Source organism: Melanerpes formicivorus, unplaced genomic scaffold, assembly GCF_026170545.1.
Source record: "Melanerpes formicivorus ecotype bairdi unplaced genomic scaffold, bMelFor1.0.p_v2 SCAF_2, whole genome shotgun sequence".
Classification (NCBI taxonomy): Eukaryota; Metazoa; Chordata; class Aves; order Piciformes; family Picidae; genus Melanerpes; species Melanerpes formicivorus.
The window spans coordinates 44779063-44806173 of NW_027142354.1; the positions used below are offsets into that span (position 1 = coordinate 44779063).

The 27111-nt window shown below is 38.5% G+C and overlaps 1 protein-coding gene across 16 annotated transcripts in view; it reads left to right on the plus strand.

The window, feature by feature from the left end:
• Positions 1-27111, plus strand: part of TENM2 (teneurin transmembrane protein 2) — a 686412-nt gene that overhangs the window by 434358 nt on the left and 224943 nt on the right. For 14 of the 16 annotated variants that reach the window (XM_068158288.1, XM_068158315.1, XM_068158323.1 and 11 more), the window contains one exon: positions 16348-16557. The exons of 1 other annotated variant lie outside the window; for it this stretch is intronic. In XM_068158288.1, the coding sequence (XP_068014389.1) occupies positions 16348-16557 (210 nt within the window). Of the gene's footprint in view, positions 1-3576; positions 3605-16347; positions 16558-27111 lie in introns of those variants that run through there. One more of the 16 variants, XM_068158415.1, reaches the window with a different exon arrangement.

Below are 27111 nucleotides of genomic sequence, written 5' to 3' on the forward strand. Positions count from 1 at the left end.
ATTAGATTATCATTCAGTACTTCTGCTTCAATTTTCTCAACAGTTCCTTCATCATTAGATGCTTTTAAGCATCTGTTGGTATTGTATGATGATCTTAATGAGATAGAAATTCAAGTTCTTACTGCAAAGGAATGAGTTCAGAATCTTTTAGTCCCATTTGGAATGAAGTTACAATTACATACTTAGTCCTTGGGTAGATGTCCTTATCCAGCTGTAGCATTTGAGATTTACTTTAGCTTTTAGAGTAAAAGTAAGTAGTGAAGGAGAAAACAGAATAAAAATAAAGGGTTTAAACAGAATACCAACACAGCACACCCCCCAAGAAAACAGAAAGCCCCAAGCAAAGTCAGTAAGCAGTCTAATTAATAATTCGCTCAGAAATGGGAGTAATGGCTTTCTAAAGTGAAATGACAAAATCCAGTAATAAAAATAATTGTATTTGTATCTCTTTTAATTGGCTTTAACCTTTCCCTTTCTATGGAACTATTAAAAAATTAAAGAGGAAAGTATTTAGAGAGACAGATTTATGTTAGCTCATGGTTTGCACCATTTTAATGAGGTCAAAGCAATAAAGACTCTCAACAGATCCTAAGATCTGGATGATGAATGACTGTCTTCCACTGCTGATTCACAGTGTTGTGTTCAAGTCTTCAAGTTCCTGTTTAAATAGGAAAATATAAACTTCTATGGTTAGGAATAATTCTTGAATGATTTACTTACTCTTTCTCAGAAATATAAATGCAAATGTATTGGAATAAAAATGAAAGAAACTGTCTTGGCAGGGGAAAATTAGAGTGGTTGGATAAGAGAGAATGTTCTTAAGGTGCAACTGATTTTTTTGAAATAGATAAATAAAATACACATGCACATATGTGTGTTTAAATATGTCTGCCTAGGGGATTCAGGCAAGTCTCCAGTGAACTGATCATTAATCATATGTAGGAAAGTTTAAAATGAGAACTTAGCAATTGCTAAAGGTGCCAGTTTCCTAATGCAAGGTTACACAAGTGGTGGATAAGTAAGTGGTAGTTTTAGTAGAAGTGTAGCTAGCAATTACTGTGTATTGATCTTTTCTTAAGAGCTTCATTTATTAAGGGGGTTTGTTTTCTTGGTTTGGTGGAAATACACAATGCATCAATCTTATAACTGAAAGATGATCCTTAGGATTTCTTAGTCTTAAGTCTTAATTTTTCCATTTTTGCTTTTGGTATTGGAAGTTAAAATCTGATAGTAGGCAAGCAACATGTCTCCTGGTTGATGTCCACATATTCATTAACATTTATGTAGTGAGCTGCAGTATCTGCAACCAGAGTTGGTGGAGACATGCATCGTTGCTGACTGTATTACTAAGGGAAACTGAAGTTGCTTAAGAAAGAAATACAGTTCCCCTTGCACCTAGGAGCGCTGTGAGAAATAAATCCCATACAGTTACCTGCCTTTCATTAGCAATGTCTTCACGTATCATTCATAAGTGAAAAACCACTACAAAAATAAACCAGGTCTTACTTTCTGTGACAAACAGCCACACTGTTGGTCTGAAAGTTTTATTAACAGCTCACATTTATATATTTTTATGATACTTTTAAAATAGTGAATTATGAACAATTGAAAATACCCTCCAGCTTAATTGAGAACCATTATGTCTAGTAATTGCCAGTGATTTCAGAAACAGCCGTTGTTCTCTGGCCTATTAACATAATTTGAATTTTTTATTGTACTTCATAATTATCTGTTGGAGTTAACAAACAGGCCATTTACTGAAGCGTTTAAGAACAAAAGCCCCAAATGGACTGGATTGTGATGGATTATTTCTATTAACCGACCTTACTGGAACAGTTTTGTACATTAGTTTTTGATGGGATCATGACTTCTGATAGGAGTGTGGATTTTCTAGTTTTCTTTTCATTAAGTGTAGGCAAAATCACATCTTTTAAAACTGTCTTTGGCTCTTTCTTATGTATGTACTCCATTTACTCCTCAGTACCACTTTAACATGATCTCCATGATAGCTGGAGAGAAACAGTATTTCAGCCTTGTATATTTAAAAAAGTTCATCTGTTCACCATGGCATGTTAGCAAAAAACAGAAAAAAAACTTGACCCCTGCTTAGATGATAATATTTTTAGGTTAAGACTCCTTTCTAGTTCTGTGATTTGTGTTGAAAAAAGCTCTTTATCTATCACTTAGATTTCTATGTACTGCAATAAAAGTGATCACTGACACTCACTGTGTTATTATTACTGGTTTTCCCAGCACATGATCACATACAGTGCGCTGTCATTTGAAATATAAAAGCCTCCAGTGACAGAATGATCTCCTAGTTAAGTTCCTATTTCTGTCATTCTTCTTCTTAGGAATCGTTTTAAACAGGGTTGTTGTTTTTTTTCCCTTCCCTTGAGAGTTTAAACCCTGAGCCTTCAGGTATTCTTCTCAATTAGTCCCTGGGGCTGTAAAGAGGAAGGGAAGTGCAATTCTCTTAGCAGCTGAAATTGCAGGTTTGGGTTAAAATTAAGGTTTTAAGACATCTGGGGTGGGGGTGGGGGAAAGAAAGAGGATAGGAACAAATGGAAATCCTGGACTTGTGGCAAATGGTGAAGATAGTGAAACATATGATCAACTTTTCAGAGAGAATTGTAACTAACTCTTCCTTTGTAACCCTCTGGCAGGTCAGATGTCAGACTCTGTGTGCAGCTTCTCTATATCGATCCACTCTGTCCTACTAACTTTGTCTGCATTCCCCTAAAATCCATCAAATCTTGTGTTCAGTCACTGTAGGGCTCTAATGGAAAGTCTGAGAAGATTTAGGGGACGGAGGATCTAGGTGGGGTTGAGCAAGAAAGACAGTCTTTGAATCATTCTGACCTAAGCCAATTGCTTGTTTAGAGCTTTCAGCTTTGAAATAACTTCACCCATCATTTATGACTTCTTTCTGTGGCAGGAACATTTTACATATCCTTTTGCATTCATAATCAGAAAGCATATATCAAGAAAATGGTGGAATTGTTAGGGAAAATATGTCAGTGCTGAAAAGACAATCTCTGCTGTGAGCAAAGAGAAATGGTTCCCAATCAAATGTGGGGTTTCTTGTTTGTTGTGTTGTTTTTATTTTGGAGGAACTGCCTTTCCAATTAACTGACAGGGCTCAGCTGTAAACCTACATTCCAGAAATGAGCTTTCTGAAAGCTCTGAGTTGAAAGGACTGTAAAAAATACCATGCATGCCTTGACCACTGGCAGAGTTGAGATTTGAATAGGCCCAGAGCATTCTGAGGATTAAAATGGTGCTTTTGTTTTGTTTTTCTCTTTTTTTCTTCAAGGATGTTTTAGATGTGTGAGGTGGAATGAATGGAAAATTCTTAATATGGAAGTGTTTGCCTTTCAGTGCAAATGATAAAATCAATGTGACATAACTGCCATTCTTTGTAATTTAGTGTAGCAGACATTGTTCTGAAGACTAGGCAAGGAAATCACTAGATTTCTTTTGTCTTTAGTGGAGCCTACCTGGGAATCTGAAATTGTTACACTACCTCTGTGAGACCTTTTCCTGTGGGCCAATGGCTGTCATTACTTCGTCATAGACTTCCAACAGGCTTGCATGAATCACGGTAACTGATTTGGCCACACCTTACTCTCATATAATATGTGGAGATTTTTACTTATTACTTGCAGCAGTGTAAAGGAACATACTTAAACTTGAGACTGCCTCAGCAGGGTTACCTGCAGTAACCCCCCCCTAGTAAGGATATATGACAGGAGGGGTTTGCTTCTTTATGTGACTAATGTTCTATGATGCTTAACATTTGCTTATATTAAACTGGTGCATTCATAGAATCATCCAGTCTGGAAAGGACCTCCAGGATCATCAAGTCCAGCCATTTTGCCCACTCCACCGAGTTTGTCACTACACCATGTCCCCAGGCACCAGATCTATAAAACTTTTAAATGTGTCCAGAGATGACAATTCAAACAGCCCCTTCCAGTGCCTGACAACACTTTCCCCAAATTTTTTTTCCTAATATCCATTATCCAAATGACAGTGAAATAAAACCCATTTGATTTGTATCATGCATTATGAAGGCATCATGTAAGGATGTTTAAATACTGCAGAAGAGTGGTGATTGCATACAACCTGTAACAGGCTTGCTGCATTTTTTAGTCTTTGACTCTGTCACAAGTGTTTTTTGTATTTTATCATGTGCTATAGATTGAGGAGGTATTAAGTCTCATATTTAAGTAGTGCTGCGGATTCCCCATCATAAAATTATATAAGGTGTTTAGTGCAAGCATATTTGACAGACTTGCATCAGGCATCCTTTTAAATTATGTGAGCTCTTTGTAGGCTTTATTGTAGCAGTAAATTGCTGACCAGTGAAGGAACTGATCTTTTTCAAAAACTATTAATTTTTTACCATATGTGTATAGAATAGAATAAACCAGGTTGGAAGAGACCTTCAGGATCATCATGTCCAACCCATCATCCAACACCATCTAATCAACTAAACCATGGCACCAAGCACCCTATCAAGTCTCCTCCTAAACACCTCCAGTGATGGCGACTCCACCACCTCCCCGGGTAGCCCATTCCAATGGGCAATCACTCTCTCTATGAAGAATTTCTTCCTAACATCAGGTCTAAACCTCCCCTGGCACAGCTTAAGACAGTGTCCTCTTGTTCTGGTGCTGGTTACCTGGGAGGAGAGACCAGCCCCCGCCTGTCTACAACCTTTCTCTTGTAGAGAGCAATAAGGTCTCCCCTGAGCCTCCTCTTCTCCAGGCTCAGCAAGCCCAGCTCCCTCAGCCTCTTCTCATAAGGCTTGTGCTCCAAACCCCTCACCAGCTTTGCTGCCCTTCTCTGGACACATTCCAGCAAGTCAACATCTTTCCTAAACTGAGGGGCCCAGAACTGGACACAGGACTCAAGGTGTGGCCTAACCAGTGCAGTGTACAGGAGGAGAATGACTTCCCTGCTTCTGTTGGCCACACTGTTCCTGATACAGGCCAGGATGTCCTTGGCCTTCTTGGCCACCTGGGCACATTGCTGGCTCATGTCCAGCCTACTGTCAACCAGTATCCAGGTCCCTTTCTGCCTGGCTGCTCTCCAGCCACTCTGTCCCCAGCCTATAGCGCTGCATGGGGTTGTTGTGGCCAATGTGCAGAACCCGGCACTTGGATGTGTTAAATCTCATGCCGTTGGACTCTGCGCAGCCTGTCATGGTCACTCTGCAGATATCTCCTACCCTCTAACAGATCAACACCTGCCCCCAGCTTGGTGTTGTCTGACAACTTACTGATGATGGACTCAATCCCCTCTTCCAGATCATCGATAAAGATATTAAAGAGCATGGGGCCCAGCACTGATCCCTGGGGGACGCCACTGGCTGCCAGCTGGATGTGGCACCATTCATCATCACTCTCTGGGCTCAGCCCTCCAGCCAGTTCCTAACCCAATGCACAGTGCTGCTGTCCAAGCCAGGGGCTGACAGCTTAGCCCAGAGTTTGCTGTGGGGGACGGTGTCAAAGGCTGAAGTCTAGGTTAACTGCATCCCCAGCCTTCCCCACATCCACCAGGAGGTCACCTGATCATAGAAGGAGATCAGGTTGGTCAGGCAGGACCTGCCCTTCCTCAGTCGATGCTGGCTGGGCCTGATGCCTTGGTCATCCTGTAAGTGCTGTGTGATTGCACTCAAGATTACCTGTTCCATAATCTTGCCTGGCATTGAGGTCCAGCTGACAGGCCTATAATTCCCTGGCTCATCCAACCAGCCCTTCTTGTGGAGGGGCATCACATTGGCCAGCTTCCAGTCCTCTGGGACCTCTCCAGTGAGCCAGGACTGTTGAAAAATGATGGAGAGCGGTTTGGGCAGCTCCTCTGCCAGCTCTCTCAGCACCCTAGGATGGATCCTATCCTGTCACCATGGACTTGTGGGGATCCAAGTGGCCAAGAACATCTCTAACTACTTCCTCCTGGATCACAGGGGCACTATACTGCTCCCTGCCTCCATCTGCCAGCTCAGGAGGCCAGTTGTCAGGAAAACAATCTGTCCTGCTATTAAAATTTGAGGCGAAGAAGGTATTAAGTACCTCTGCCTTTTCCTCATCTTTTGTTACCATGTTTCCATCTGTGTCCACCAAGGAGTGGAGGTTGTCCTTGCCCCTCCTCTTGCTATTAATATATTTCTAGAAGGATTTCTTGTTGTCCTTCACAGCAGAGGCTAGTCTAAGCTCTAAATGGGCTTTTGTCTCCAATTTTTTTCCTACATGACCTAGCAACATCCTTAAACATCCTTAACATCCTTAAATTCTACGGGTTACCTCACCTTCCAAAGATGATATACCCTCTTTTTTTCCCCCTTAATTTCTTTAGAAGCTCATTGCCCAGCCAGGCTGGCCGTCTGCCCCAGTGGCTCATCTTCCAGCACATAGGGACAGCCTGTTCCTGCACTTTCAAGAGTTCTTTCTTGAAGTAGATCCAGCCCTCCTGGACCCCTTTGTTTTTAAGAGCTGTTTCCCAAGGTACCTTCTGAGCTAGTTTCTTGGAGAACCTGAATTCCGCCTTCCGGACATCCAGAGTGGAGGTTTTCTTGCTGCCCCTCTTAGCTTAACTGCGTATTGAAAATTCAATTACGTCATGGTTGCTGGACTCCAGACAGCCTCCAACCACCACACCTCCCACCAGCCCTTCCCTATTTGTAAAAAGGAGCTCAAGCAGAGCCTTACCCCTGGTAGGCTCATGCAGCAGCAGGGAGAAGAACCTACCCTCCATACACTCTAAGAACCTCCTAGGCTGCCTCTTCTCTGCTGTGTTGAGTTCCCAGCAGATATCAGGCAGGTTAAAATCGCCCATGAGAATATGGTGACTTAGTTTCTGTCATATATATATATATAGTCTAGAAAACAATACTTATTACATATGTGCTAGATAAATAAAAATAAATATATATATATATAAATGCCTTTGATCTTGTGTGATACCTTTATGTCATTTAAAATTAAAAAAGGGAGGAATAGATAACTCATTTATAAGAACAGTAACATATCTCCTTTTTTTGTGTCCATTTTTAAAGGAATATGTCCTCTGTACTCTTACAAGACTGTTACTTGTGAGGTCTTTTGAGATTGATCTAATTTTAATTTTCTTTTATTCCATGTTGTAGGTTATTGGATCAATTTTTTAGCTGAGAGAACTGATCTTCTTCATACTTGTATTTGTGACATGCAGCTATGAATACAGTGGTTAGTCATCTCCTTACCTTATAATTGCTATGTAAATGAGTATTTGAAATTAATATTCTGAATATAGTTCAGACAAGTCAGAAGTTGCTTTATGTTTTGGACACCTGACTTCAAGCACGAGTGAAAAAGAAATAATCACAGATTACTGAAGTACTTTTTAATGTTCTCCCTCACCACTGATAGACCAAATGTGTGACAGTTGTACAGTTATATTCAGTTCATCTTCCCTGGCTGTTTTCTCCTTAAGTCTTTGGCTGAGTTTAGTTATGACTTAGAGCTTGAACATGGCATTTGGGAAAAGCAGAAAAAGTAGTATAAATGTAAATGTGAAAAGCTACAGCTCATTCTGTTTTTGAAATTGTTGGTGTGAAAAGAACTCAACAGTGTTTTATTTAAACAAGGTCTGCTTCAACCTTGATTGACTTGCAGTAAATTGCCTTGTACAAGAGGCAAAAGGAAGTGGATAGAAAAATGGCAATCAGTACCAAATGTTTCACATATTGATTGACAAGCACCAGAGATGTGCTAGAGTAAGATAAATTGGCTAACAGAACCCATCTTGACAGCTCCTGAGATGGGAAAATTGTTCCTGTTAATTTGCTGCTAGGACCTTGTCATTTATGGGGATATATATTTGAGTGCCTTCTAATGGTGTAAACAAACTTTGGATTCCTAAATAGCATATTTCAGCTTCAGTTGCTTTAATTCTCCTCCATCCATGTTCTGAGTTGTAGTTACAAAGTGTTTGAAGATTGAAAAGACGGGAGAAACTGCCATTATTTTAAAGATACAGTTCATGCTGAACTACACATTGGTTCAAGCTGTCCTATAGCCTGCAGGAGTTTTAGGTAGGATATTAGGAAAATGTTCTTTAGTGAGAGGGTGGTCAGGCATTGGAACAGGCTGCCCAGGAAGGTAATGGAGTCAGTAATCCTGGAGGTGTTAAAAAACTACGTAGACATAGTACTTGAGGACATGATGTAGTGGGCATGGTGCTGTTGACAGATGGATTCAATACTCTGAGAGGTCTTTTCCAACCTTAATGATTCTATGATTTTTTTTCAGTGGGGTTTTTGCTTTACTAAAAGGAGGGGAACAGAACCCATTTGTTTTAGAGGGAGAAGAAGTGCCTTTATTCCTTCATTCTGGCAACTTAAACTGTAACTATAATGAAAAGATTTCTTACCTTTTTAACATATCTAATTTTGTGCTTTCAAATGCCCTTTAATCAGGTTATAAGTTTTCTTAGTACTGCAGAGTGAAGCTTCCTTTCCCATCTAATAGTCTTTTATGTGTGTGACTTCTTTTCATTAAAAGGAAATTTTATCTTTTTAATTTCCTGAGCTGCTCTCCCAGAGTGCCATTAATTATAGTGATGTGCAGCAATGGTGAAATAGTTAATGGTCTGATAGCTGTTATGTTGCAATCTGCCACTCAGAAAGGTTTTATTTTGGCTAAATCTTTTCACATAAAGTGAAATTTGACGAAAACCTTCTCAAGAAATCAACTTTTAGCTTTTATGTAAGCAGAATCCATTATTCATGTAAGGTGTGGTCCACAAGCAATGAATGCTATTTTCCTTTCTTTCATAATTGATATTATTTATTTGAGTCTACTTCATAGATTCTGAACTGGAAATCCGCTTTACAGAGACACAATATTTTGAACTTTATTTGATCCTGGAAGTGAATAAAATTTTATCTACACTTGAATCTCTTATTGGTGGTTTGATAGGTTGTCTGTAGTCTTGTATTTTGATACTTCCCGTATTCCATGTCTCCTTCAGGGAGCAGTCAGCTCTACCAGAAGATGCCAGAGAGATTTTTCAAAGGCTAAATGGGCCTGCTCTGTATTAGTGATGGTATTTTGTGTTCCCCTTGGATTTGGAACTGCAGTTTAGCTCCAAGCTGTATTCCTAGATCTGAGTGCAGTGGACCATCCTGAATTGAATGTGCAGCAGCAGCCTGGTATTTCAGTCAGGAAAAGACTGCTCTTGGGAGAACTTTTCTCCATGCAAAAGCTTTTTAGTACTCCTGAGTGAAATTCTGTCTCTGGCAAAGTCAGAAGCCGAATTTGTATTGACTTGGAGCTGAGCTTTTGCTGTGGTTTGCTGTTAAAAGGTGGATTGATCATTCTTGACACAGGATCTGTTATGGGGCATGGTAATTTCCTGTCAGGGCACACAAATGTTAAATATCATAACAGTCTTCAGCATGTGTAGCATCCAGTTAAATGTTTAAGAAGAAGAAAAGATGCTGTCTGAAGATGCAGTAAGACACCAGAAAGTTAAGTGCTTATGTGATTTTCTGCTTTGGAAAATCACACCAGTGACATAAGTGACTGAAAGTCAAGGCTTTGGTTTCCATGTACACTCAAAACTTCTGCTAATGTCAGAACAGGTTGTGTTAGAAATGCAAGGCTGGATCTTGAGAGAAGAAACCAGATAAAGCAAGAAAAATGTAAATGTCAAGATAATATCATGTAAATGTAAGTATTGGTATCAAGAGTAATGGAAGATTAATTCCCATCATACTGATACTTTTCTTACTACACCTTAGAGTTTCCCAGCACTAAAATAAAAATATCTCTAGAGTATATCATGGCAGATGTTTAGCACTAGTTCTGAAGTGCATTCTGCACACATTTAGAAAACAAATAGCAGCACTATTCTAACTCTAGGTGTAACTAAGAGGAGGAGATTTTAATAGGCTAAAGCACAACTTGACAGAACGTAGCACTGGCACTGCACTATATGATAGAGCAGATTCTAAGCGTATCATTTATTTGTCCTTTTACATAATACTCATGTGAAGCCTTGTATTCATTTCCCATTTGCTCATCAGAAATTAGAGCTACTTTCTTTTTAGAAGGTTGCAAAGAGTTAACACAAACTTTCTAATCAACACAAACTTTCTAATCACTATTCAACTCCCACCAGTTAGTACTGCCTATGTTTGACTTTCACAGTTTGTTAAATAATTACAGGTCGGAGTTTTCTCATGTTTGTTCAAGATAGTGTTATTTTTCCCACCTATTAGTGACTCTTGGCTCTTGAATCACTAAAGTGTTGCAGTGTTCCTGGAAATAAATTTCTCTAATAGAAATAAAGCCAACATCATTCAGGAGGATGTGTTGTGGAGACGGCGTGAGTGGTTGTTTAACAGTATTTCAATAAAATAAGGTGAAGGTAAACAGGAAGTGTTTGAACAGTGAAAACGAGTTTGTAGCACAGCATAGCCTGAACTGTCTGTGTCACTAGAGGAAAAAAAAAGATGAAATCAAGTATTTGTAAGGGGTGGATTTCATAGGGTGTCTGGTAGTTACCTACCTAGGGCCTTATATTAGTGGAATTTCCTGGCATGAATGCTTAGCTGATAAAATTGATAATTAGAGGATTTTTATCTTCTCAATTTTTAAAAGCTGCACAGATTAAGTTACTATAAAAGTGGAAGGTCAGTCACATATGTTGATGGTTGTGAATCTTCCAGTAGGTTTCTTCTAAACCCAACACGTCGGTTTTGTCCCACAAGGAAGAGGCAATTGTTGAGTTGTTATAATTTAATGTTACAGTTCGATCAGTACAACCTGTTTTAGGGATGCTAAGTTAATTCAAGTTCATATGAATTACGCTTGTGTGGATTTGTCTGTGTCTTCCTGCTTTGGCTTTACTGGCTAAATCAGAGGTACAGTAAGAGTAGAAAAGACATTTTGGCTTTGTGAGTGATGGAAAAAATCACTGAAACAAATTGCTGTTTTCCAGCTATGAAGGTATCAAACATATGCCAAGTAATCAGCTTGCCAGTGTAATAGGTTCATGAAAGAAAAGAGTTTTCTAATCTTATTCACTGATGTTTTTCCCAAGACAGCAACAGCTTTTATAAAATGAGGCTTATAACTTCTCATTACAGAATCTAATCTGCCCAAAAGACATTGAACAGCTGCAAAACCCTAACATCTTCTAGCTGTAAATTGTTTTTATTATTTATCTTTGTTTAACTAAAAGAGAAAGGGGCATCAAATGATTTAACAAGACAAGAATTAAGTGACATTAGCTTTTGACAGCAGCAAATTATTCCTTTACATACTGAATTGGTTCAGATAATTTTTAAGTCATGACTCTCTACTTATTTTTAACACCCAAATTCCATAAAACTGATATATTTTGTAGATGGATTGCTTGGGAAAATTAATTTAACTTTATCTCTGAAAGTCAGAAGTGATTGATTTCCAAGTTAGTCTTATTCTTCTGCAGAGATTTTTGTAATGATACTATCTTTCATTGCTACAGTGATTTTCATATTCCAGAATTACACATGCGCAGTACTTCAGGAAATAATAACCACATGCTGAGGTCAGATGGTTTGAGGAAGATAACAAAACATGAACAAGCTTACACAATGCATCTGTAATAAAAAAAATAGAGAGCAGGACTTGCTGGTGGTTCTTCATTCATCCGTTTTCTATTATCTGCATTTCTCAAACTGTATTCCTAGATGAGCGGCAAATGGTTCTACTTCAGAGGACAGGGAAGAGAAACATATTAAATATGAATCTATTTTTACACTGGATTTTTAAAATTATTTTCTTTTCTAACAGAAACTGGTTGCCTTTTTTCCCCCTTCTATCACATATAATGCCTTATAAACAATTTTTGTCTGATGACAAAATGTAACTATAACTACAGCACTGCTAAGCCAAAGAGACTTTATGCATTACTATCACAAGGAATCTGGGATTATTTTGCTTTATTCAGAATTTTCTTAATTTATCCCTACATCCACCCCTAGTAGGATTGCTTGGAAATGGAAAGATGAATTATAAGATGTACCTAAGAGGAAATATCCTTGATTCTTAGGATAATTGTATTTAAATGACATTAAACAACATGTCTGGCCTATGAAAACGCTGTACCTACACAGGGGAGATCATGCTTTCTAAACAAATGCACTGTTTGGCTTGTACCATGCGAATTCAAAAAGCTTTCAAAACTATATTTTATGCTGCAGCAGATTATCCTGTGTTACTGGTTTTATATTCTCATAAAGGAGGTAGAGGTTTTGGCAAGTATCTGTTAATTTCTTCAGTGCCCTTTTCCTGAGTGCTTCTGGTCCCCTTAGAGTTGATTTTGCATTTTGAGGTTTTAAAGAAAGGGTCTAAGAAGCCTGGGTGGGGTTGAGAGAAGAGGTAGTTGCACTACCTGCTTGAGGGGAGAGGGAATGAGTATTTCTTACACTGTTTGACTTCAGTGTTATCTTTGGAGATTTTGCCAACAGAAATGCTTTCACTCCCTGAATGCAACTGCAGTTGACGTGCTGATGATGTGATGGAGCTGTGTCTTGGCAGCACTGATGCTAACTCCTCCTCCTAACACACCAAATACCAAACCACCAAACAAACATACACCAAAAGAGTGGGCTTCAAGGGCCCAAGTGAAGTTCTGATAGAACATAGCTCCAGGTAGCCTCACGGAGCAGAGTAGACAGTTCCCAAGCCGTCATACATGCAGTCTACAAGGACATAGCTGCAGACATATTGAGTGCACTCCACAAACAGCTCCACCATTTCTTCTTTGGCAGAGCAGAATCTACGGTGTGTTGGTGAAAACAGTGTCACTGGGCTCTGTGTGCCATGCAGGGCTCTGTAGCCCTGCTCCCCGAGATGCTATGGACAAAAGGTACAAGCCTGTCTTTGCACAATGATAGAAATTGCCTTTCAGAGCATATTCTTGCCTCTGCTGCAGTTACATAATTGTTTTGGTGTTTTTTTTATAGTCTTCATGCTGTTCTTGAATTTTCTGCTATTTTTACAGAATGGAAGTTTTGAGAAAAACTGAAGTGGGGCAGGTAGGGTGTTCTTAATTTTGTTAAACGGGAGACACAAACCTGTAGCACTGATTTGTCTTCACTGTTCATTGTTATGGAAGTCAGAGGTGATGACTTCCTGTGTCTAGATCTCTTTCGTGGCAATTATTTCTTAATTGTTTTAAAGCCACCTCCTCTCTTTCCCTGGTATGATAGGATGGGATCAGCTTCATCCTTAGTTGCCCTGACTATCTGTTTTGATGCAGAGAAATAGCTAAACCCACCAATAAACAGATATGTGCAGGAATGTCAGCCCCATGCTTTTAGGAAGACCTTATTTTCTCCTTCAGCTCATGTGAAATAGCCTCTGTGAAAACCTTTTTCTTAGCTTGGCTGGTTTTGTTCATTTGTTGCTTTCAGAAAGATAGGAGCTTCAGAAGCACGGGAAGTAACCTTTCCTCAGTGATAACTCTCTGTCATCCAAATCCTGATTTATATCTCTTTTTTTTTTTTTCCTCCCTGTTTTGAACCTTGTTTGCCTTAGAGGAAAAAATGCAGCAGGAGTTTAAGCAAAAGAAAGAAACTTGCTGCTGAAGAAAATTACCACAGATGGTTAGGTTTCTTTCCCTCTTTTGTGTATTTCATTTGAGGCTTTTTGTCTTGTCAGCTTGAAGTGCAGTCTGATGAATAAAGGGTTAACTGAGTCCTCTCTACAAATAGATCAGCATTACCGCTTGCTGCATGAGGTAACTGTTCAATGGTCTGTCTTGTCTTTCCCCTGAGAGCAACCAGCACAGGCTGCTTAGCTCTGGGGGAAAATAACTTTGTCCCCTGAGAAAAGCTTTGCCTGCTGGGGCTTCACACTGGCCTTCAGGGTGCTGAAGTACAAATACTATTTCAGCTACAAAAATAATGGATGCTGTTACTGTACAGAAAATGGATGATTTTTTTCCTCTTGTCAGTTAACTGCAGTCATTTTATCAAATACAAAATAGTTCTGTGCCAGTTATGACAATATATATTTGATGTATTAAATAGGACTCTGCTTGAGAGTGCCCAGCCCACTGGCAGGACATGCTTTGCACAAGTATTTGAAGGACAGAGTTTTTACCTTGCAGAAAACAATTTTTCTGGGGAGGAACAGGAGACTGCTGAATGTGCTGTACCACAGGAATGTTTCCCCATCATCAGCTGCCTGCTTTATTTATGGTGCTGTGCGCTGCAAATACATGCATCTTATATTATCTGGTTGTTTCCCTACAAACTTAGCAACATTTCTCACTCTTTTAAGAGAACACTGCTGACAGTGTAGGTGCTGCAGTTAGGCTGACTTGGAAATGCAGTGAGAACATGCCTGTGCTGGAAGAGGAGGGTGGTGGGTGTGCTACCCTTGAGTGCCTATGTCCCTTGCTTTGCTTCCATTGGCTGTCCAGATCCATTTCCTGAACTAACAGACAAAAGGAAGGGAACATCTGACCAGCTCTTTTGTCATCTCTGGGTCATGTCCAGCCAAAGCCATTACTAGACAACCTGCTCTGTGTATGGCAACAGCATTTACTATATAATTAAGTGATATAATAGTTTAACATGTATTAAGTAAAAGACAGAGGATGGGATTTATTGTGGAGTAGCTTGAACCTATTTCTGTCATAGGATAGTTTGATCATTTAGTCCACCAGTGTATCTAGTGCTAAAAATAAAAGATAAGCATAGCAGGTATTTATTTTATTTTAGACTTTTTGAAGGTTACAAAGTAGTTCATGTTTAGTACCATGCAGTGAAAGATTATTATTTCTTTTTAGTATCTGTGGTTACCTTTTGTTGATTGCTGCTCACTAAGCATAAGTTATGTTGATGGCCAGAATTTTTTTATTTCCTTGATATTTTTTTCCCTCCAGAATTTGGTATGTGAGTCTAGAAGATTATCTAAAAGATTATGGTACAATATTCAGTGTAATTCATCTAAACTGTGGTGTTCTTGATACCAAAACCAAAGCTGTAACTAAGGAGAAAGCCAGTGTGTATTTGCTCTGCTACTGTTTCTTTAAGAATGACAGAAATCAGGATGCACTATTTTATGTAGCTTTGCTGCATTTAAACATTTGTTGCTAGCATGCAGCAGATCTCTCCTTGCCTCACAGACTTTGGCAGTATCACAGAGGTCATATTTTCCTATGTATAAATTATTCATGAACAATTTCTCCAATGCACTAGATAAACTTGCAGAGATCAGAATGCATGTTTCTTTTCTTCTCATCCCTATAACTGGTCATATTCTAATAGACAGTGTCAAAAAAGTCCCCAAACCTGTCTTCATCTGTGTGCATTTGATGGAATGGGTTGATAAAAAGTTAGGAGAGGAAAGTTCACAAAAGCAAAGAATAAATAAATATAAGCATTTTATTGACTGGAGACCATGAGTTTAGTTGACCAAAAATATGTTGTTACAGTGGGCTGAGGTATATGGTACTCATTAAGAACTGGGTTTCAGAGTTTAAATTAATATATCTGGTGAGCTAGGCAGGAAATTCTGCCTTTATAACGCTGGTGCAGAAAGAAATCAAAGGGCAGGAAAGCTTCGACTTTCCAACCCATATTCCAGCTTAGCCTATCTCTACTAATGGAATTAATTCCCTTTCAGTCCTGCTGCCTCCTATGCTTCCTGTCACATTTGTCAGTGGCTTGTGGGAAGATCTACAACACAGGGAGACCATTAGTTTACAGATAACCTTCATCTGGTCCTTGTTACATGCCTCAAATAGATTCCTGGACTAGAGCAATTTCCCTGGTAAAAAATAAATCAGAACACATCATTGTTTAAACAGGTTATTACAGACTTGTAATACCAGGAATCAACTCATTATAATCTTTTTCACAGATCTTATTTAGGAAAAAAGAAAAATCTGTGGAAATTATTTTGGTGAAATGTGTAGCTGATGTGCTTGCATTTTGCAACATCTGGCCATGCAGCTTGGGTACTGTCAGCATTTGGCTGCTGTGTGTGGTGCCCACGCAGAACAGGCTGCTTCTGATCCAGAGGTGGGCAGCTGCTCTCATTCACCCAGCGTCTGTTCACCTGATGAGTTACAAGCTGATCCTGTGAAGAGATTTTTGGAATGAGTCCACAACATAGCTCCTCACAATGCCTTGAATATGATACAAAGGGACAAGTTTGCACCCGCATAGAGATTGTGTGGCTCTGCACAGCAGCAATCGTGTGTACCGATGGACACTTACAGTGCAATTACTTGACTGTTTGGATTTTTTTCATTACATTCATTACTGATCTTTGATCCCTGTGTCCTCTTTCCCAGGTCGTCCCATTCCACCTACATCCTCGTCTAGCCTTCTCCCATCTGCTCAGCTGCCCAGTTCTCATAATCCTCCACCAGTTAGCTGCCAGATGCCATTGCTAGACAGCAATACGTCCCATCAAATCATGGACACCAATCCTGATGAGGAGTTCTCTCCTAATTCATATCTGCTAAGAGCGTGTTCAGGGCCACAGCAGGCTTCCAGCAGTGGTAAGAAAATTGCAAACATATGGAGTTTGTTTGTGACGTGTTTGTGCCAGTTTGATGCCTTTTTCTTGCAAATGTGTTCTTGCGTCACTGCTAAGTTGAGAGCATCAATGGAAATGAGGCAAACAAAACCTGACAGCTTTATTTTGTGGAAACCTTTCTGGAAACACCATACCTCATATATGCTTTTCCTTCATTTTACTATAGAGAGCTTTTCAGTTTTAGGAATGTTATAAGCAGTGGAAAAAGTATTACTGTATTCTTGTCATCAGAGGGATTTCTTTTTCAGGGGTGACTTCATCCTCCTCTGTGCATCTTGTAAAAGAGATGCCTGCACACAGAGGTTCTTTGTTCTGTATGCACTAGTCCAGTATCTCATGTAGGTGATGGGGGTTTGTATCTAAAATGTGTGTTGCTTCTGTCATTCCGTGTCTGTTCTTGTTTCAGAAGCTGTCTACTTCTCTACTCCCAGTGTCACTTTTAACTAAGATACTGCTATTTTGCAGCAAATTAGTTCCTGTCTTTTGGGCCACTGTTTTAAAACATTTGCAGCTCTGCTATCAGTCATATAATCTATAGTGGTTAGGGTTTGTTTTGTTGGGTGTTGTTTTTTTATTAACAGATACTGACTTTTCATTTTGACAGACAGAAATGGAGGAACAAAGATGCAATCTGCTTGTAGAAATACAGGCAAAACAAAAGAAGGCTTCTGATTTTTTGTCTTTTCTTTGTTTGAACATAAATACCTGTTGTGCAGTTGCTGTCTGTTTAGCTAAGCACTCAAGGTTTGTATCTTACATGCAGTTTGTGATCTGCTCGAGGTCGCTCTTTCCTCTAACAATGCAGACCTGAACAGTATTGCAAATGCTGCGTGGTGTTGAACTTCTGGCCTTTGTGGGTGCACATGGTATACTTGGACCATGCCCTTTAACAGAGACCAGGGATGCGTGGTTGGAGGATGAAACAATGAACAGAAGTTGAAACATAAAAAATATTCAGAGTGGATATAAGGTAAAACTTTCCCCCTGAGTCTTGGATTGGAGTAAGTTGCCCCGAGACCCTCTGCAATCTCTATCCTTGGAGCTTTTCAAGAGCAGGTTGATTAAAATTATGAACTACTTGATCTGACCTCAGAGCTGCCCTTGCTTCACAGGAAGCTGGACTGGGGACCTCCTGGGGTTCCTTTCATCCTGAATTATCCTTTAACCCTATGATCCATTCAGATATGTTAAAACATAATTACACAAAGAAATAATAATTCAGAGATTGACCATGCTTCCTTGCTACTTAAGGTTTGAAGTTAGCAAATGTTACCAGTTTTGAGTGAGGGTTGATTTTTTTAAGAAGTTTGGGGAGCCGCAGACCTCAATATCTGTAAAGGGCAAATAAGTAGAAATCACAGAAATGGGGGAGAGGAAAGTGGAGTTGATCTATTTTTGACAAGTCACTTCAGTTTCTGTAAAGGGTAGACCTGCCATGGAAACATTGAAGAGTTTTTTGAGAGAGTCAGCCAGTTCTGATCAAGGATGATCTAGTTGGTGAAGGATATTTATATTTTCTCTGCAAAATCTATTACTATGTGCTTTTAAGGGAACTAACATAGGGTGAGAAGGAAGGTCTTTGTATGATAAGCAATTATTTAAAAGATAAGTAGAAGCTGGAGTTCTCTACAGTGTTTTCCTGCACATGAAGATGCTTGGAGGAGATGGTGAGTTTTGGGATAAGAAAGGCAGTTGACAGCAGGGTGCTAAGGACAAGACTGTACTATGAAGAGTCACAGAAAGACCTTGTGAGACCAGGTAATAGGACAATAAAACAGGAGAGGAAATTCAGGGAAGATAAATGTAAAGTGATGTTCATGGAAAAAGCAGCCCTGGTTCAACAGTTACTAATAGACCATTGCCAGTCAGGAGTGAATTGTTGGAGGCATGCATCGTGGAGCTGAGGAACAAGTGAATGTTGACAGCTGAAGAAAGGAACAAAGAACAAAAGAGAGACTATTGTCTAAAGGATGTAGTGGATCAAACATTTTACAAAGGGAATGGGGAAAATAAATGGAGGAGAGAGATGCAGGGAGGGTTGCTAAGTAGAAGAAAGTCAGTTAGGGAATATGAACAAAAGAAACTTGGAGGATACTTGAATACTTGGTACATGGTATTTATAGCTGCTGAGGGAACCAGCATGACTTTTCTTGTGAGGTCAAATGAAGGCAGTTGCACTGCAACAACATCTGAAAATTTGATGGAAGAGTTCTTTATGTTTCATTTTAAATAATAATAATTGTCTCTGCCTATCCTTCAAGCTTAGTGTTCCACACTTGTTTACTGCAGACTGACACAAGGAACCTTTTGGCATGCTCAGATGTGCTTTGATTTGTTTGTGAATGTCTGTTTTGTTCATTCTATGTTTGAACATTTTTTCCCCAAAATATCCCATTTCTCTCATAAACTGTGATGGAATGTTGATTTTCTTTTTGGTTTTGTGCTTTGGTTGTTTGGGTTTTTTTTTCCTGACCATAGAAACAGGCATAGTTGTTTGATCACCAGTAAGAGTGTGATATTATAGCATCAGCTCTTCTGGACTTAATACATACTCTGGAAATGAATAAGCGTTTTCTAGTCATGAGATTCTTCTCTCTATTCTCACAATATTCCCTTTAGAGAGTTTATAAGAAAATAGCACAGATAGTGAAACATACCTTACACTTGAAAACATCACCTTATTTTTGTGATTCTGGAAAGATTGTCAGAGCAGCTTTTACCATCTGTATATAGAGAGGTAGATAGATTCTGCTTTGATTTATATATATATATATATATATATATATATATATAAAATTTAATACATTTTTATTTTAAGAAATAGTTTAAAAAATATGTTATAGCTCTTATGGAAACATAACATAGATTCAGGCTTCCAGGAGAGAGTAAATAAATTTGAATATTTTATTTAAATTTGAGGTTGGGTTAAAAAGGGAGATTTGAAGATACTTAGATTCCAGACAACCTTTGATCATTAGAAATTATTTGTGAGCGTTTTCTAGGTTCTTCTTTAAACATTACTATCACGGTCTTCAAAGCACAGGCTGAAGATGAAATATTTGCAGAAGTCTCATGCTGATTACATTATAGAAGTTTCCTCTTGTTTGTCTGATTGTACACTTAACGCTTGCTTCAACCTCTACAATTACAGGGTAGCTCCTCAACAAGTTTAAGATGAGTCTTCTTGTCTGTGAGGTTATAGTCATCCACTCGTACTACCCTGTGCCCTTCACAATAGCTGTTCTTGATATATCTGAAAAAATCATTTGCCTAAAAAATTACCTAATCAAATCTTCCATCAAATGAGCAATCTATTGTTGATATTATGAAGGTCTTTAATCTACAATAAATCTTTGTTAGAACTCATCAGAGCTTCCAGTTTGAGAGAAATGTGATTATAGCACTCTTAAAATGACATTACATCATTGGGGTGATTGGTTTATCATTTGGAGAAGCGACATCAATCATAACTAGCATAACCACACAGTAAATGAATTCAACCTTTCTGCTGCAGAACAATGACACAATAATTGCTCAAAATCAGACTTAAAATGAAATCAGAAAATGCACTTTCTTTAAATATGATGTTAACCTAATGGAATATATTATTAAAAATCATGTTTGAGGAAATTCTGTGTAATTAAAAACATGTGAAAATGTATTCCTTTTTTCTCTCATTAGAACCTGATTTCAGTTGCGGAATCATTTTCTATGCAACAGATATTATGCTGTTTTTAATTGAACTCCCATCACTTACATTCTGCTGCTTGTATTTCTTAATATTATGTGCAGCACAATTATACATGATGAAGGACAAGAGGTTTTTTCAAATCTGGTGCACCTGCTGGTAGTATTTTGAAACCCACAAATATTGTAGAAGGAAATGAGCCCTTTTATCCATGAGAAGTTAGTGGTATTTTTTGCCCCCCCTTTTAAGGGAAAGTCAGTTTCTGTCACACAGTTTTCTGATTGTTTCTTACAGCTAGCATTAGGAATAGGTTTACTTCTTCATCTTGTATATGTTGTACACATTTCCTTACTGGCAGTATAAGCTGGCTCACTTTAATCATAATACAATGCAACAGGCTGTTACTCAATCCTATATGAGAAAAAAGATTTAGGGGTTTTGTTGCCAGCACCTTTGCCTTTACTTTTTAATACAGGATTTATTCCTATTAAACCAAGTTTTGAGATCTCAACACAAAAAAAACTGTTTTTCAACCTGAGTAAACACTTAGGACAATAGCTTTTGGTGTAAGGGGTCCATAATTGGATCTACAATCTACAATCATTCTAACGAAGAGAAAGTAGATGCAGAATCATTATTTGAAGATTTGGATTTGGGGAAAATTCTTAATTGTGAGTTAGATATTGTCATGGTTCCTAAAGTAGTTACTGAAGCTTAATTGGAAATGGGGTCATGCCTGATTTCTCAGTGTTAACATGTCTTTTTGGCGGAGGGACAATAGTAAAAGCATTTAGCTCGGTGTAACCATTTGCCCACGCAGAACACAGGGTTTGCTTAGAGTTCTTCAGTTATTGGCAGGAAGGAAAGAGAAATTAAATGAAATAATTCTTGTTGTTTGATGTTGTTTGTGAGTTAGAGCTGAAATAAAGAATGGGTCCTTGTGCTTATGTCTTATAGTAATTATCTAGTAATGTTATGTCAAATATCTGTATTTGGTATATTCAGTCTAAAAGGATCTCCTGTGTTCATCAGCTGTTGCCTGTCCCTAGGACCTCATTATTATTCATGCATAAGTACCACCACCTCCTTGTAGTTAATCCAGGGAGACAGGCTCTTCTCAGTGGTGTCCTCTGACAGAACAAGAGACAATGGACTGAAGTAAAAAAAAAAAAAAGAAGAAAAAGACAGTTTAAATATAAGAAGAAAGTTCTTTTTTTCCTTTTTCTTTTCTTTTACTGTGAAGGAGATCAAGCTTTGGGACAGTTTGCCCACAGAGTCTGCATCCTTGGAAATACTCAAAACCACTTAGTGGCTTTTAGAGGTATGGAGGACCTCCAGATTCTTTATATAGCACAAGGCTGGCCAGGACTCAATGAGTAGGTTCATGTTAGATACATGTGCAGCCTCAACAGAAGGTACAGATCACTCTGTTCCACACACTGCACTTTCAGACACTTTATAGTTTCCCAGTGTTGACTATTAAAATGGTGAGATTTAATTCTGCTCATAGTAAAAACTTTCTCAAAATCCATTGGCATTCTTTCTCAATGCACTCATTATGGTGCAATCAAACTTGTCTTGCTCATGTGCTGTCACTGCAAGTAGTAGAGGTCTTGCCCCCATACTTGCACAGAAAAAAAGCAACAATTCTTCATCAATATTTATTTTTCATTTTGCAGAAAGATTATTATTTTTTCCCCCCATTTGGTAAGCCTCATTCTAAACCACTTCACTGGAATTGAAACCTTCCTTTCCTTGTCCATATTACACTTGGGACGGGGAGAAAAAGTGTACCACTTTAGTGTTTGTTGTTTGTTCCTGTCTTTGTTTAGGTTGGCAGTTCTTTGTTTAGGTGTCTGTGCATGGCTTTTGAGGTCATGTGGGGAAGGAACAGTAGTCAGAAAGAAGCGCTTTGGCCCTCTCCACCTTCACTTTTCTGTCCCAACTGCTGTATGTATTTGTTAGAATTCCAGTGGCATCTCTTTCTGAAATCTTTCTTAGGCTTTGCTAAGTTACACTTAGAGAAGCAACATTTACAATTAGTTACGGTTCCAGGGTTGGTATTTTTTTCTAAATTACTTTATATGCTTTCCAGTGTCTGCCTCTGAGCAGCAGCCCTGGAGTACATCTGGCTGTAAAATTCCCTGAATTCAATATATCCACAGGGAAATACTGTAAGCAACTTTGTTTTTCTGATGACATTTTACAACAATGAAAAAAGAGAGTTGCAAATTGATCATTTTAATTTCTATTTCCAAAGTAAGAGTAAATTATGTATGTTTCTTTCTGAGTCCACTTTTTTCTTCTTACTGAGCATTTCAGTGCTACAGGCTTTTTGCCCCTTGGCACCCATCCCTTTTAAGCACAGCCCCAGAAGTAGAAGAAAGTAATACTGATTTGAAGAGCATAAACCACCCCGTATTTCCTAAAGACCTCTCTTGAGCAAAGGGAATGTGTCCAGTAGTTTCTGCTGTTACAATAGATAAGATTGAATAGAAGCTGAGACCTGTTGATTTTCGTGAAGCCTGGCCTAGTTTGAGGTTTTAAGCAATAGTCTCTTTCTGCATTGTTTTAAACAATGCATGTCTTTAGCAATCTGTTTTTAATACTTAAGTCTCTAAATCTGTAATGGCCAGTCCAAGGTGACCCTGCTTTGTGGAGCAGGTGACCTTCAGAGGTCCCCTCCAACCCCTCCCATTCTGTAATTCTAATTCTGATGCATGTTTTGTGCACTAGGTCTAATTTTAGAGCTTTGGGGTGGAATTAGAAATGGAGGGAACAGTGTTAATAATGTTTTCCCATTGAAAATGAAGGGTGTGCTTTTTCTTGAGTATTAGCTCCATGTTGCTACAACTGTTACTGAAATTATTGCTGCTGCTAATCTGTGTAGCATATGTTGATGATGCCAGCAGATGCCTGAATTTCAGCCAGAAGATGTGATTCTTAAAATTAAGACATTGCAGAACCATTGTATTTATTAATTTATGAATTCATAATCATAACAGACAAACAAATGACAAACAGAAGGTTCTTTGGTAATAAAAATCATAATACATTATAAGAAGCTGTAGCATTAAAAATGGATTCTAATTCTCTTGCTTGTGTTTTTCTTAAGCTCACCATAGTTTTGAGAGCTGGAGAGATTTTTTTTTGGCTACTTTTATATCATTTTAGCTTAGGCTTGCAAATGTGTTGAACTGAAAGCCTCTGTAGCAGTGAAAGCAGTGGAGAAAAGCAGCTGCACTGCTAGTATTGGAAGATTTCATTTCTCCAGCTGCTGTTATGCTGAGGTTTTCTGCTATCTACCATCATGGTTGAGAAACAACCTAGTTACTATGGCCAGGCAGACCTTGTATTTAATCCTTACTTATCCTTATTTTTTCCTTTCTAGCAGCTAGTTGGAGATCCCAAATAAATGTAATGCTTATGAAACTTAAAGACTAAATATTATTGCTCTGTACTGTTGTGCCAAGAAAAAGGAAGATTCCTAGACTTGGTACCTTGCTTGAAAAATTGGAAGACGCTGGGGGGATAGTATAAGCAGAATTTATTATTATTATTTTCCTATGCTGAGACCATTTGCTGATTGTCTGCTCTTTGTGCATAGGAAAGCCTAAGACTGGTCTTGCAAATGCTCTTTCCTGTAAGTTATGGAAAGAATTTTTCAGTCTTCCTATTAATTTTGTCTTTTGATACAGAGTTTTTAATCTTCTGAACTAGATCTCCTTTTTTGTTGTCACTGACACAGTCTTCACACTTTCCATAGTGGATTCTGCTGCTGTTTATGTGAAAAAGGCAACATTTAGAAAATATTGTATGTTTTTTAACTGTTACAAATACAATTTGGTAGCTGATTCAAAGTGAGGAGTCAAGCATATGTAAGCCACATGCACTTCCCAGACTATGAAACTGAGAACAAAAAGTTTGGGCTGTAAGTGTTTTTCATAATTCTTTGCTGTATTTGTGTACAAGAGGTTGTGTGGGTTGATAGTTTAGTTTGTAATACCAGAGAGCTTAATAACTTCATTCTTCCTTTTGATAAATACAAATATGTGCTGTTACAAACACTTGAAGGCGAGGAGACCCTTTTCATCTGAGTCAATATCATGTCTTATGGATTTCCTGATTTTGATAAAACCAAAGCCATAGATTTCTGCTTTATTTAAATGATAAATTATGCATTATGTTGCTTATTAGTCCTGGTTATAGATTTCCTTAAATTATTTACAGTTCTGTAACACCTATTTTTAATATGCTTGTAAATATTAGGATCTTATCAGGCTGATGTGTAAATATATCATCTATTGATCACACTAACATCTCTAAAAACTGAGTTCATCTTGTTATAAAGCATGTTTCAATCAATAGAAATTAGGCCTTTTTTTTTTTTCCTTCAGAAGATGTTAAATCTTATACCAAAAAGTACAGGAGATGGAGGACTCACCATATTGCTGGAGAAACTGTTCAGTGGTTATTAATGCTTCTCACTCATGCCTGACTCTTTGCCTGACAGTTCTGCCATGAATGTATTTTATATCCCTTCGGGGGAAAAAAAAAAAAGAGGAATTTGAACTCTGTCATTTTACTCTGAGTATTTTTCCCATCGAGTTACCTGCCACAGCCCCATTGCCCCCTGGGACTATGTAAAATAAAAAGGTTTGCACTTTCTGATGAAACCCTCCCCTGAAAATAACAGCTCATCCAACCAAAATGTGCACTCCTGTTACTTTGTGACTTTCTAATCCAATTCCTCAAATGTGTTAAACTGTATTATAAAGAGGACTCCTTTGCTTGCGTCACTGCATCTTCTGCTGGGTTTTGCTGATGCAAAAATCTCATAGACCAAGATTTTTTCTTTCTCACAATTTCAACTTTAGCAGCTGCTTTGTATAGGCACTATTACAGTGGAAATGTGATAAATGTGGTTCCTCTGTTAACCAGCTGCTTTACTACAATGCAGATTTATGGATGTTTCCTGTAGAGTGGACATGATGGAGAGTGCACACCATGGGCTGTATGTTGAGAAGCTGAGCAAATGTTCAGGGGCTTTGATGTTATGGGGTTCATTCCAAGCTGAGCATGGCTTTTCAGCTCTGGCTGTGGTGGTGATCTGTGCCTGAGCCATGTCTGTCCTGTCTGGGTATGGCTGACACTAATCATTCTATAAACATTTGGGAACTGAAGGAGTTTGAGTGCAGTTCCTGAGCTGGCCAATTCCTTTGTTGTTTGCAATAATTACATAGTAAAACAATAGCCGAGAGGTTGTTTGTCTCATGTAAACTAATCACCCAAAATATGTTTCCTTCTTTACTACATTACAAATTTATGTCATTTATTTTTCTGTTAGATTCTTACACAGAAAAACTCAGGACTTTGAATGTTTATAAAAGTTATTTAATTGCTCTGAGTAAATACTCACCTTTTTCAGAAACTTTGACATCATGGCTGTTGCATTTTGTGAGCTCCCCAGACGTTCCACAGCCAAGTCTGTGACATTCACACGTGAATGAGACCATGTCTCTCATTCTGTTCTGTTTGTTTGGTTTCTGTGTTTTCTTAAAGTGTGTAGCAATGCTGCACTTGCTTCCAGTTCCCTAGGTTGCTTTTATGGCAGTGACCTTTTCCATCTACATGGGGTGCTATTTGTCATTCAGCTCTCCTTCAGTCCCTGCCTCACCTCATCAAGGTATTGCCTCACAAGTCACTCCATTACAATAGCTCCTTAATGCATGTGTGTTGGATATTGTAGAGCTGTAGCAGTGTGATTTTCAGTAACTGAGCTCTTCATTCTTTTTATTCCAGTCAGGCCTGATGAAAGGTCTCTGTGAAATAAATACATAAATAAATACATACAAAAAGAAACAGAACAAATCCTTATGATTTTAGTGATAGCTGTTCCTTACTTTGCTTAGCTGGGATCTTAAAAAAAGAAAAGAAGACAAAAAACCCCATGATGTTTCCACATTTTCCACATCTCTTCTCTTTTGCTCCCCTATGTTTCCCAGCTAAAAATTAATTGGATATTCATGAATTGTTTGTCTTTTTGTGATACGTGGCAGGTACCAGGCAGAAATAAGATAAAGAATAACTGTTTATTCCAAAAACCCATGAATTTGGTAGATGTGGTAAGGTTTGTGAGTGCTCTGTGCACCTGGGCAAGGGGACCCAGAGGAAACCAAACTGCATTGAATAAAAAGAAGAATTTCCAAGACCCTGTATTTGCAGTTTGAGGCTGTGACTTGAAAGCATGATGAGATTACGGAGACTGATGTGTCTGAACAGACTGAGAGCTGGTGGTTTTGGTAATGCAGAAAGACTGGTCAGAGACTGCACTTATAAAACTAATCTGAGGAAAAGGCACAGGAGAATGTCTAGAAACCAAATGTTTAAAAGCATACTGTCAGCAGCTAAGGCCCTGGCCATCTACACAGGGTACACAGCAGTTTCTTCTAAATCACTTACCGAAAGAAGTCGTGGAATACAAATCACTGGAAATCAGCATTCAAAAGTACATAGATGGCCACAAAACTTATTTCTTCACTTGTATTTCCAACCACATACCAGTTTCTCTAAATACTTCCTTGTTCATTCTTTCCTCTTTCTTAATTTGTTGTCATCTGGAAAAATTCCACTTTCTTCAGTTCCTCTGAGATCGTGCCAAAAATGGAAATACATTATATATCTTGTTTCATTTTCTTTTTTTTTTGGAATAATTTCCATTAATATCCTGCTCTCACAAAGCAACTGGTACTGTTTCACAGTTCTTTATCGTGGCAGTTTTATTCTGGGGAGCCACATCAAATTGCTCCTTGAGACCCAGAACCCCAA